General features: G+C 44.2%; 1 protein-coding gene across 1 annotated transcript in view; it reads right to left on the minus strand.

The window, feature by feature from the left end:
* spock2 (SPARC (osteonectin), cwcv and kazal like domains proteoglycan 2) overlaps positions 1–13,059 on the minus strand; it is a 71,732-nt gene extending 58,673 nt beyond the window's left edge. Inside the window, exon 1 of the mRNA XM_052041612.1 lies at positions 12,800–13,059. Within this exon, the coding sequence (XP_051897572.1) occupies positions 12,800–12,967 (168 nt within the window). The 5' untranslated portion in view covers positions 12,968–13,059. The remainder of the gene's footprint in view (positions 1–12,799) is intronic.
* Between the last annotated feature and the right edge of the window lie 1,153 nt (positions 13,060–14,212).

Raw genomic sequence — 14,212 nt, forward strand, 5'->3', positions numbered from 1 at the left:
CTTTATCTTAAAGAATTGATTCTTCCTTAAAGAAGTCATTTCCAATTAAACCATAAAATGCTGAAAACAATCAACAGGTCAGGCAGCAGCTGTGGAGAGAGAAACAGGTATTGGTTAAGGTCGAAGATCCTTCATCTTTGACCTGAAGTGTTAACTTTGTTTCTCTTTCCACAGATGCTGCCTGACCTGCTGAGTGTTTCCAGCAACTTCTGGCTTTATTTCAGATTTCCGGCAATTGCAAGTTATTAAAAAAAAGTTCTTTTCCCAATTAGTTTGGTCAACTGTAATGAAGTTCAGTGATGTCATGAACCGAAGGAAGATTCCACCTTTTCCGTGCACTCTGGATTTGGCCGAGTTTCTTCCATGGAGTCAGGAGGAGTCACTCACATGGATTTGGAGCCTCTTGACGAAGGGAAGACAGGTGGAAAATTGAAGGCAATTTGAATATTTTGATGAGCCCAACTGCCGTACATTTCTAGAGTACTGGCAAAGAGACTCCACCTAGGGTACAGCAAATGAGGATCCCAAGAAAACATTAAGAACTGGGTACTTGGTTTCTTATGATCTGGCAAAAAATGACTCTCCATGGCGTAGATGCATTGTTGCAATGCATTTCCTTCAAAGGTAAAGCCAAACATGGAGTATAACCATAACACTGAGATGGTGCCATTTTTTGTTGCCTGAAACCCCAGGCTTCTTGAGGACCCCAGCAGCTCAGGGAGAAGGACCTCCCTAATGCGTTCCTAAAAAAACAATGATGAAAGTCTTCCAGGATCTCTTTGTTGTTGGTGGGCAGGTTTCCAGACATCCAGTCTCTGGAACTCCCTTTCTATCTCCCGTTTGGCCTTCTGCACCTTTTTCCTATTCGCTGCCAGTTTCAATTTTCTTAGTCTGGTGGGTTTTTAACCACTGTGGCTTTATTGGTGGGTGACTCAGGCCCTCAGCATCTGGATCTCAGCCAGGGCTCATTGCAAGATCCACTTCTCATTTGGAAGGCTGGAAATCAAATCTTACTCCAGTGATTTCCGCAAGTGATTGAGGGGGAAACTCCACTACACTATTGAAAAAGAGACTTACACTTACACTTTCCAAACAGTACTGCAGCCAATGAGCTGTTTTCAAGAGCAGCCAGTGTTGTAATGGAGGAAGCAACAAACAATCTGCTGGAAGAACTCAGCAGGTCGAGCAGCACAAGGACTGGTGCCAGGTTCTCGAGCTGAAATGTCAACAATTCCTTTCCTCCCACAGATGCTGCTCGACCCACTGAGTTCCTCCAGCAGATTGTTTGTTGCTCCAGATTCCAGCATCTGCAGCCTCTTGTGTCTCCATTGCAATGGAGGAAGCTGAGCAGAACACTCTAAACACAAATAACAATGTAATAATGACCAAATATCTCATTGGTAGTGTTGATTAATGGACAGCATCAGCCAGTACACTGAAGATAAATCCTCTGCTCTTTTTTGAAATATTACTGTGAGATTTTTTACATTCTCTCAAGTGGGTGGACAATATCTCACCCAAATGGCAACACCTCCATCAGTGCAGCACTCCTTCAATAAAGTACTGAAGCGTGCCCGACTTTATGCTCAAGTCCCCGAGTGGGGCTTTGAACTCACGGCCTTCAGAGAAGCCAGCACCAAGAGTGTTGAACTGTTAAGGTGATGCCTTTCAAATGAGACTCTTAACTGAAGCCTTGTCCGCCTCCACCGATGAACGCGAAAGCTCCCAACGGGAAAGGACAGGGAAATGGAACTGTCAGCATTGCTTTACAAAATGCAAGTACGGATTCAATGGGCCAAATGGTCTCCATCAATGTCATAACAATTCTATGATCCTATAAGAGCACGGGGATTCTTCCCAGCATAATTCTGAACAGTATTGATAGCTCAGCCAACACCACTCAGATTACCTGACTGCTTACTGTGGGAGCTTACTGCGCATAAATTATTGACTACATTTCCGACATTACAATATTGATTACACATCAGAGTTGGCCAAGAAGCACTCTGGAACGTCCTGAGGTTGCGAAAGGCACTTTATAAATGCAAAGCTTTCTTCCTATCAAGCTTAGTGAGAACCATCAAGTCTGTTAGTGTGAGTTATTTGACATACATGGGAATTAATGGGAGCATGGGTTTAATAATCAAATATGGCCCTCAGGCTCCTTGGTACACACCATGTGACACTTGAAAGCAAATGATTAGATACCCCTGGCCTGTGGGATAGTACATTGTTCAAAACAATTTGGCTCAATGATATTGAAAATTGCAAATTTATGCAGGTGAAAGACAATTTAATTAAATCTCCTGCAGCAGTAATACAGACAATTAGGTGCAGACACTAATGTGGTTGAGGAAAAGCAATTAGCCATTGTGTGAAATGCTGCTGCTACATGCTGAACTGAGGTCACAGCAGCCTGAATCAATGGGAGATATCTGCTACACCAGCCGCCTCTGCAACAGCAACACACTGACTCTGATGAGTGCTCATGGGTCCACCAAGACAGCATTGCCTCGAGTTCCTCTGACGAAAGAAACATTCTGTTGGGGGAGGGCTGCTTCAAAATGTCCAGTGTTGTTACTGTTGGTAAGTTTCTGAGTTCATTTTGCTTACAAAAGCGCTGCTCTTGTTTTAGTGATCGGCAACACTTAAACATGGAGGCTTTTCTCCAGCACTCTTCAGATTCCTTACAGGTCTTCCCTGGGTAACAAGTGGGCTCCGTTTTAACAGATGTCCAGAAGTCAATCTTGTCCGTAAATCAGATAATACACAATAATCACTTGATATGGTAACCATAGCTCCACAGTGTTGTAATGAATGGGATCAAAAGCACATAAGACTGATAAGAAAGAACAATGACTAAAAGTGGAGAAAGAGAGAGAGGAAACTAGTTCTGCTGTTCATAGGAACAAATGTATGTACATATGTTGGACTTTTGAATTTTATAACATTATGGGAGCTCATTGGTATGTAGGGGTGTCCGTAAGTTGGCATCATAGCCCAGGAAGGGCCTGTACCACCAACGAAGTAGTGCTGTAATGTAGAGCTACGCAAGCTAATTTGTGCAAAAGCAGGTTCCCACAAATGCTGAAGTGAAAATGTGCAGATTGACTGTTGATTGAAGGAATTAAATATTGGCCAGGAAACCTGAGATACCTCACCTATAATAAAAATAGAAACTGCTGGAGATACTCAGCAGGTCAGGCAGCATTTGATGAAAGAGGAACAGATAATGTTTCAGGTCCATCTGACAGAGGGTCTGTACCTGAAGTGTGAACTGTTTCTCTTTCCACAAATTCCACTTGACCTCTTTGAGTTACAAGGAGATACAGCAATGGAACAGTCAGGCCCACTGTCCGCAATGACCATCAAGCACACAATGACTCTAATCCTACACTAACCCGTTTTTGCTCCCCGCACTCCCATCAACTCCCCCTACCAAATTCCACCACTCATCATCTGAGTGTTCCCAGCATTTTCTGATTTTACTCAGGTTTCCAGCATCTGCAGATATTTATTTTTCGTACCTCACCCTTACTTTGCAAGACTGCCGGGGGATGCTCTATGCCTACTTGTAACCATTTACTGAAGACACAAGAGACTGCAGATAGTGGGACCTGGAACAAAAAAACAAAACGCTGGAAGAACTCAAGTGGGTCAGGCAGGTTCTGTGGAGGCAAAAAGGTGTATGTTGACATTTCAGATCGTGCCCTGATGCAGGGTCTCAACCAGAAACATCAACGTACACCTTCTGCCTCCACAGATGCTGCTTGACCCACTGAATTCCTCCAGCAGTTTATGTTTTGCTCCGGATTCCAGCATCCGCAGTCTCTTGTGTCTAGATGAATATCCAGTTAATCTATTTTCTGGCCGATTCATGCTCTCAGGGCAGCCCTCTGCTCCTCTCTGAATGGGATCAGGAGACTGTGGAATCAAGTGGCATTCTATAGAACTGAGTGCAAAAGTCTGATATGGTAACTGAGACAGTGCAGTACTGTCACTTTAAACCAACAGTCCATCTACTCTCTCAGGTGGATGTATAAGTTTCAATGGCATTAGTTTGAAGAAAAGCAGGGCAATTATCCCTCAACTAAAATCACAAAAGCAAATTGTCTGGCCCTTATCAAAGTCCTGTTTATCAGAGCTTGCTGCGAATTGGTTGCAGTGTTTCCTACATTACAACATTATCACACTTCAGAACTGTTTGTAAATGTCTTTGGGGCCCTTCTTCGTCTCCTTAGGCTGTCACTTGGGATCGAAGACGACTTGCTTTACTGATGAGTGGAAGGAACCTATGTGCGATTTAATGCGGGATAGCTGTTGTATACCAGCTACAATAGTGCTGAAAAAATGTGAAAATTATTATAAAAATCCATGTATTCCTTGCAGTTGGCGGAATATTGCCACGTGAAAATTGGCTGCCACATTTTGCCCCATCGAAACAAGACAGATGTGTGTTTATTTGCAGGATACAAATCAATGCAAACTCCAAAACATCCACGCGTGCTGGTCCTTTCATTCACCCAAGTTCAGGGACTCAAACACTGCAGCTTCAGCAGAGATGAAGTCTACGGCGAGTCTGTACAGCCCGTTGCTATGGAAATGGGTAAGACAATGGGAGTGGAAACAACAGTCACAGCTGCTTGCCTGCAGCACATTTCCAAAACATCAGACCTGGTACCAGCAGGAAACAAATCACTGCTGTGCCTTTAGTGTGTTATTTTAAGAAATCCAAAGGTTTTCTTCACATGGTGTAAGAGGGATTGCTGCATTAGTGCAGCATCACCAACCATGTGTGACCTTGGAGGAACAGCTCCACAAGTAATGGAGGACTCAGATAATAGGACATAGGTTTGTATCAAAGACTAGTGATTACTCCTACCTGCCCAACTCATGAGCTTAAGCACAGCCAAGGAAGCTGACAAAGGATAATGTACTCGCACCCAACAGGGAAGGAAAATTAGAAGAGGATAAATTCCCAAGTAGAATTCCCTGCAAGATTTTCATGTGCAACTACATTGGCTCTGAGATTACCTAGGTATGCAGAACTGGTGCAGTTCCTGGTTCAATTCCTCAACTCTGCCAGGCTTGTTGATCATCAACAGAATGATAGTTAATAGCAATAAACTGGCCACACCCTCTTTAGATTAAGATGATGGGTGGATGGGTCTCTACCAAGGTATTTGCAATTCCAATCCAATGACCCACAATCAGAAAGGGCATCAAAGGAGGACAGGCTGGAGTATCTCTCTACTTAGGAACCATGACCCAAACCTGAAAAGGTGCTATTTAAAGGCAAATATTTCTTTTTATTCATGAGGATTGGCAGCCAATTTGCAGGAGGAGGCTCCTTGGGCCCATCCGAACCCTTGCGAGAATTATCCAATTAATCTCACTACCTCACTCCTTCCACACAGCTCAACAAGTTTAAATATTTATCCCAATATCCTTTGACAAACTCTGTTGAATTTGTTTCCATCGACATTTCAGGCAATACATTTCCATTCATAACAGCTCACTATTTAAAATGTTCTGTATGCCCCTCCTGCTTCCTGCCAGTTCTCAGCAGGAAATGAATTCTCTGCATCCCTTGGAGATATCCTCCGAGATGAGATATTAAAGCAAAGTCCTGTTTGATGTTAAATATCCTGTGGCACCATGTAAACTAAAGCAGAGACTTTGCTGTGTGTACCAGCCAGCATTCCCTACTCAACTAGAAGCAAAAAAGTGGCCATTCACCTAATTGTAATGGTTTACCCTGCACAGAGAGATTGTCTACCTATCAAACCACAATCACTGCAAATGAATGCAGCTCACCACTGGTGACAAAAAAGCTCAGGTATCAATGCAATGGACACAAAGACATTGGAAGTGATATTTACATATATTGTAAAATAGGTGTTTATTCTATTCATACGTGGGATATGGGCACTGCTGACAAGCTTGACATTTATTGCCCACCCCTCACACCCCTTGAGAAAGTGGTGGTGAGGCATCTTCTTGAACTCTGCAACCCATAGGATGAAGATGCCTCAAGGTGCTATGACATGGGGAGTCCCAGTGTTAATGAAGGAATGACAACATACAGGTGACCCCACATTATGGAGGGGTTGTCTTCCTAGAAGAACATCCGTATCTCAATTTTCTGTAGCATGAACCCCTTTTTCCCCATTGAATCCCACATTATAAGTGGAGATAACATCCTACAAGATGTTTTTCTCTCATATGAAGCCATCTTATCAGCGACAACAAAGTGACCTACCACCATTATCTAACAGCCGAGGCCAACATTAGGATTGAGGGATGAACAAGGCTCGAGCGAAAGAAATAAATTTTGTCAATTTTTATTTTGAGTCCCTTAATACTGTGGGACAATAAGATTTGGATGTGACATTACCGCATCGATTGAGTTGGCAGTTGCAGGCGAGACCATCCGTCGCCCAAGCCTCATGGATTAGGAAAAGGTTTAAGAAGTGGGGATATCAGGGAAAGGGATGGGATTCAGGGATCGGAGTTCATAGGAGAAAGGTGGTGTAGAAGGAGTTCAGGGGTAATGGGTTAAAGTGCGGTGACTTAGTTGAAGTGGAGTAAAGGCCGAGGGATTAAGGAGCTGCCCATGGGGACTGTGGCTCCCCACAATGCAGTGCGTCGGAGAAAATGCCCCACAAAGAGCGCGGCAGTGCTGCACTCTGAGAGGTCTGTTCGTGTCCTCAGACTGGAGGGGGGGAGTGGCGAAGGAGGGACTCGGCTGTGACTGCCAACACAATCTATGCGGTGACGTCATATCCAAATCTTACTGCCCCACAGTACTGAGGGGCTAAGAATAAAAATTGACGAAATTTGTTGTTTCCTTCCCATTTTGTGTTTTTTCCCCTATTCCATAAGAGTGAATTTTATTTCAAATTTTTGGGTAGCGATTTGTGAGTTTCATAAGGGCGCAATTCCGTTCCCCGAGCAATTGTATCACAAAGGGTCGCCTATATTTCCAAATCAGGATGGTTTGTGATTTGTATGGGAGCCTGTAGCTGACAGTGCTCCCATGTACCCGCTTTCCTTTTGCCTCTAGCTAGTAGATTTCACGGGTTTGGGAAGTGCTGTCGATTAAACATTACTTTTGGTTGAAGTTAATAAGAAAATCAGATGTATCAGGTGGATGAACAGACATTGCCCATTGTACAATATTACACAAGTCTAAACTAACCCCTCATTCACTCACTTGTGGAATCTTCCAAGGATCTTGCACAATTTTCTCATGTGCCCTGCTACAACCAAATGGCTGAGTATATTTAACGGAAGTCACATTTACTAGAAAGATTCCTCAAAGATTTGTAAGCCATCTTCGACCTGAAACATTGGCTGGTTTCTCTTTCTACAGATGCTGCCTGACTGGCTGAGTTAAGGGTCTCGACCCTAAACGTCAACTGTTTATTTCCCTCCAATAGATACTGCCTGACCTGCTGATTTCCTCCAGCATTTTGTGTGTGTTCTTCCAGCATTTCTGTTTTTGTTCCATTTCTACTATTATTGTTCACTATTATTTGCTACATGGGAGTAGCAAGTTATGGCACTAGTGGTATACACAGTCATTTTTCCACTCTTTTAATCCACGAAAGCCCTACATTTATATGGCACCTCTATTGATCTCAGGATGTCCCAGAGCATTTTACAGCCAGAGTAACTTTTGCAGTATCAAGGGAACACTGCAACTCATTTAAACACTGCAAAATTCATAGAATCATAGTCACAGAGCATGGAAACAGGCCCTTCAGCCCACCAAATCCATACGGATCTTCGAGCACCCATTTACACTAACCCTACACTAAACTATTTTATTTTCCCACATTCATATCAACTCCCCTCAGATTTTACCCCTCACCTACAAACTAGGGGCAATTTACAACCAACCTGCATGTCTTTTGAAATATAGGAGGAAAATGGAGCACCCAGTTTCATAAACAGCGACTTGAAAATGGCCAGGCAACCTATCTTATTGATGTTGGCTGTAGGTTAATCATTGGTTGGGGCACCAGAGAGAACTATCCCACGCTTTTTTTTTAATATAGACCTATCCATCCACCTGAGAGGACAGCTAGGATTTCTGCTGAACATTTTGTCTAAAAGGGAGCATCTTGACAGTGCAGCACAGCAGCTATATTGTACCGACTCCTTGACCCAGATCCATGTAGACACAGGACACTGCAAATGCTGGAACCTGGAGCAACACAAGAGATGCTGGAGGAACTCAGCCGGTCAGACGGTATCTATGGAGGAAAATGGACAGTCGACACTTCAGGTCAAGACCCTTCATCTGGACCAGAAGCGTCAACTGTCCATTTTCCCCCACAGACGCTGCCCGACCCACTGAGTCCCTCCAGCAGCTCGTGTTAAGCCAGATCACGTGCTCAAGTGTCTGGAACAGAGCCCAAATCCACAATCCCCTGCTCCAGAAGGAATAATGTTACCCAATGAACCACAGTGGTGAAACTTTGTAATACTTTAGAATGTAATTCCCATTAAGCTAGCAGGTGGGAAAATGTCACACAAATGAGTTAAGTGCTCTTCTATTAACATCAGCTTCAGTAATTTCCAGGGTTGTGTCATAATCACAGAGCCCTGGGAATAACTCTTGTCACAAAGATTTGTAAGTAAAGTGTTTGCAGCCAAGCCAGTCTCACCCAGTATTGTTTCTCGAACGCAACTAATTGTATACAGGATATGTAGGTCACAGTTCCCTGTCTGCTGAGAGGGCGCTTGGAGGCAGAAGCTTGGCACTTGTGCAGGAAGCAGACCTGAGGAAGGAGGCTGAGAGGATGAGGAAAGACCACTCATCCTCATTGTCCAAGATCCAATGTACCATTTACAGGCACCTTGTCCCGTCAGGTGATGTTTCCAAAGCACTCAATTAGTTGTAAAGTATACTGAGCTCCTGGGGTCATGAACAGCACCATATTATTCTTACAATAAAGGTTTCTGTATCTGTTCCGCTATCATTTTAATTAACTGATACATAAACAGGGCTTGGACTGCAGGTTAAAGCGTGTTGGTGTAGGAGGCTTTTAGCAAAATATTCCATCCAGAGTATTTAATTAAAAATCTATCATTTTTTTTAGCTTGAGCCTTGTTGCAATGCTGAAACTTTAACATTACAGTAGGAAGTATCCCTGCACTCAGCTGGGCAACTGGACGGGTGATTTCTTATTCCTTCAACTGATGAACCAACAGTTTCACTGCCTCTGTAACTTTGCTTTGCTTGGGCAGCAAGGCGATCTGCATGTGCTGAGTAAAGGCTTGCACTGTCCCAACCCACTTGCACTAAGCATCACTGATCGGGACTGGAGACACAAGAGACTGCAGATGCTGGAATCTGGAGCATAAAACCATCTGCTGGAGGAACCCAGTGCATTGAGCAGCATCTGTGGGGGGGGGGGGGGGGGGGGAGAGAAGGAATGGTCAACGTTCCAGGTCGAGACCCTGCATCAGGGCAGAATAAGGAATAAGGACTGATAGGGAATCATGATTTGTGAAGTTTTTTCCTGTGCATCCTCAAGGAAAAGCATTGGCTGAAACCCAGTCATGACCATCACATCACCAAGTATGAAGGCTAGCAGAACTGTGAACAGCAGCACTGCATTCCCGATGTCACAACCCCTGGTGCCAGGGGATTTTTCCACTGACCATCCTGGCAATTGAAAATCAGAGTCAGAATGTAAAATTCAACTAAGAAGCAGCTACTTAAATAGGTCCCTTCAGCAATCCATGCAAAACCTCTATGGACCCTTTCCTACCCAAGGGAGTTGAATTCCATTCCGAATCACCATGTGAATCAATGTCGAAGTTGGCAAATTGACCCAAGATTAACAACCATTCCCTCAGTTTGCTCCACACCCATTATCTATAGTTTCTAATCCCTAATTTCCCTTAGGGCAGGCACGGTAGTGTAGCAGTTCGCGTAACGCCTTACAGCACCAGTGATCCGGGTTCAAATCCGGCCACTGTCTGTAAGGAGTTTGTATGTTCTCCCCGTGTCTGCGTCGGTTTCCTCCGGGTGCTCCAGTTTCCTCCCACATTCCAAAGACATACAGGTTAGGAGCTGTGGGCATGCTATGTTGGTGCTGGAAGCGTGGTGACACTTGTGGGCTGCCCCCAGAACACTCTACGCAAAAGATGCATTTCACTGTGTGTTTCAATGTACATGTGACTAATAAAGATATCTTATCTTATCTTAGATTTGTTGGTTTCAGTATAAAAGAGAGGAGTTCTCATTGTTACAAGCAACTCAGAGGTCTGTATCTTTTGTTATTTGAGGGAATTTACTTTGTGCACATTATAATGACTGCAGTTCTAAGGTATCCCTTTGGCTGCAAAGCTCTTTGGGATGTCCTGAGTTCATGAAAACCACTCTATAAATGCAAGATTTTTTTTAACCATGCTTACCTCTTCAGAGGCAGGTGGCTATCAAATGCTGTCTGTGTAAAAGAAAAGAGCTGGTTGTACACTGCAGAGCAGTCACCATTTCTAAGGATAATGGGCAGGATCTGACGTCCCATGTATGCACCATGTAGGGTCCACATTTTTTACTCTACAGGTGATAATTGACCTGCTGTGTATTTTCTGCAGTTTTGTTTACTAATGCCCTTATAAAAGAACAAATGTCCCAAGGTTCTGTAATCAGGTTTGGGTTGGGTCAGACCCAAAAACCACTGGCTTGGGTTTAGTCCTGATCTCCAGTGCTATCTGCATGAAGTTTCCAGTGGCTGCATGGGTTTCACCAGGTGCTCTGGTTTCCTCCTACATCCCAAAGATTAGTGATTGGTAGGTTCATTATTGGCTATAACTTACCCCTAGAGTGGGTGAACAGTGGGAGAATTGGGTGGGAAGTGGATGGGCATGTGAGAGAGAATAGGTTACAGAGAAAATAAGTATGGGTATGGAACTGATGGAATTGCACTGAGAGCCAGCATAGACCTGATGGGTCAAATGGCCTCCTTCTATAACTGTAAGGAAATAAAACGGGTTCAGATCATAATGGGTCTTTATGAATAACTACACTGGTACTGTAGGGTGTGATGGGTCTGACTGTCCACAGTCAACCAGGGGAGGCAGGAAGATGCTCTTGTCTCTCGAGGTGCAGCCCCACTGCTGAGCTCAATGACTGAACCCCACTGATTGTTTTGGGGTCAATTCTGGGAGGGCATCAACATCATCACAAGTCCTCGGGCTTGGGTCAGGATTGGATTACCCACGGGTAGCTCAGTTTTACATCGGAACAATCCTCTATGTGGCGCTTCACGGGAGCCTCATCAAACAAAAGAGACTGACACCCACTTGCACAACGGACTGATGACTAAGATCTTGGCCAAAGACGCAGGTTTTATGCAGCATCTCAGGGAAGAAGCAGAGATTTTAGGGAGGGTTTGGGTGTGGGGGAGGGGGAGGTGGGGTTGGTGAATTAAGGGTCCATGCTGCTGAAAGCACAACTGTCAATGATGGAGCAAAGGTTTTGTGTGGTTGCTTCCATGTGATCACTGTACGTGTGTGTGTGTGTGTGTGTGTGTCTGAGTATGTGTGTAATCTGGGTGTGTCAGTGTGTGTGTAATCTGGGTGTGTCAGTATGTGTGCATGTGTGTCTGTCTGTCTCAGCATGTGTGTGTCATCTAGGTGTGTCAGAGTGTGTGTGTCTGAGTGTGAGTGTGTGTGTGTCTACATGACATATATCTGCTAAGTCCTGGTCTCCAAACATCTTGGACCTCCTTGCCTTTGGATCAAGACCTCAGTCTATCAGGTCCATGTGGTAGACAGCCGCAACAGCCACCCCACATCAGTAGAATTCATGCACAGGCATCCTCAGAACCAGAGAGGAACCAAGTCAGGCTTGACCCTGAGGGAGATAAAGAGTCAAATGGAGGGAAGAGGCCAGGACTGGAGGAATGGAGATAGCTTAGAGATGACACCGCCAAGACCTGAGCTCAGTGAGTGAATTTGAAATCAAGATTGAGTTTCTTTTAAAATTTAAGAACCACAAGAGGCTGTAGGGTTCCAAATACCCGAGATACACACCAACCTTGTCACCAAGCACCATGTCCTGCCCCAGCTCATCACCACATTGGGCTCCTGCTCCAGTCAGTCAGTCAGCCTCTCTGCAGAAAACCTACAGCCCTGCAGACCAAGTACTTTTGCAATTGGGGGGGGGGGGGGGGGGAAAAAAAACACACGGATCGGGTCCATAAACAGATTTAATCGGCCTGTTTTGTGTAGTGGGCGATGGATTGACGCAGACCGTGGTGAGACCGTGTGGGACACCTGATTGCCAGGATCCTATTACTGCCCATCCCCTCCGAAGTCCCTCCCCCGTGTATCGTCCCTACTCGCTCCCCCCTCCCCCTCTCTCTCTGCGGGAACCAGATCTTCACCCCTTCTACATATAAACATGCAAAACATTTAACTGCTGCAGCAAGTGAAATAAATATATTTTCTCTCAACCGGCCACCAGGCAAAATTGATCACCAAATTGATTATCGTCGTCCAGCAATGGGCAGTGAAAATGACCCCCTATCCCGTCAGAATCCCTGGCTAAGACATGGTGCAATGGGCGAGATCTTCACTATAACGACAGGTGAATTAAGGCAAGCGAAATAAAACATTGGTGCATTTCTACTGTGAACGCAACCCACTACCCCTAGTCTCCTCATTTATTATTTGATAATAATAAACACCCCCCTCCCCAATTATTTTTTTCCCTGTCTGCGATATTTTATAATTGGAACAATTCTGCTCCCCGTCGGTATCAGCGGAAACTCACGTCTCTGAATCGGTTCCAATTTCTGATCTGCTGGCTGTACGGGGAGACACTAGCCAGCCATTGCTCATCCTCCAGAAAATTCCCGTTCTTCCCAGCTTTCTCCGGACTCTCCTTGTCCGCCGCCGCCAGGAGCAGGGGGATCAGGAGCAAGTTCAGTGCCTGCAACATTCTCCGAGGCCGCACTGATGCGACTTATTCCGCAGGTTGGCTGCTGTGAAATGAGAGCTGATTATATTTCCAATCACATTCCCCACCCCCTCTCCTTAATCTGAGCCGGTGTGAGTCTGCGCCACCAACCCATCACATCGCTAACTCACTTTACACACACATATACAGACGTATATACATACTCAGACATAAAGTCCCATACATACCCAAAAATCTGGAATACATACACATACATTCACACTTATCCATCACAAGTACACGTGTGTACATATACGCACAATTGTTATAATTAAACAACTCAGATACCCCTATAAAAGCACGCACATGCTTTTACTCAGAAAAATAAAGAGCTATGCATATTTTGCATATATATTCACTTACATACAAGTATATATATGCACACTATTTACATACATAGATTTATACACACACACATAGATAGGTATACTGTAAACCAACACATATACACTCAAGTACATACACACTCATTTATACATGCATGTACCCACAGTCATATATTCTGAAACACACCTCTACACACACACACACACACACACACACACACACACGCATTTAATCATAGGTGATAAAATCACAGACTCAGAAATACACACTCATGTACATACTCATGTGCATATACAGACATACTTTTCACACACAGGTACACATGCACCACACACACACACACACACACACACACATATACAATTGCACCCCAGCATGAGTCAGGCCCAATACCCAATACCATTATACTCCGGGATGAATTTGCAACTACATAACTGCTCCAGCATGAGTCAGCACTATGCAACTACTTCAACATCAGAATCTTTCGGCTGTACAGCAGCTTGAATCAATGCCCGTGAAACTTACCACAGCATGAATCAGCATCCAGATAACTCGACCTCAATACAAGCCAGCATGAGTCAGCACCTATGCAATTCCATTCCAGCAGGAGTTAGCATCTAAAACAGACCTACAGGAGAAAATACTGAGGTGCAAATTTCTGGACAAAATTCTCCAAGAATATCCACGTAACATTAAAATATTGTAATTGTATTGTAAATGTTGTGATGCTGCTTTATATTTGGAATATCATGTAGTGTTGATTGTGAATTAGCCCTCTGAATGGTGAGTAAATAATTCTTAGAATATGTCTATAAGAACTATTTGTGTCACTATTGAAATACTCCCGCTAAGTCAGGAATATGTAAAAATATAGCAGAGCTGAATAGTTGGTCATTGTGT

This window comes from Pristis pectinata, chromosome 30 (assembly GCF_009764475.1).
Source record: "Pristis pectinata isolate sPriPec2 chromosome 30, sPriPec2.1.pri, whole genome shotgun sequence".
Lineage (NCBI taxonomy): Eukaryota > Metazoa > Chordata > Chondrichthyes > Rhinopristiformes > Pristidae > Pristis > Pristis pectinata.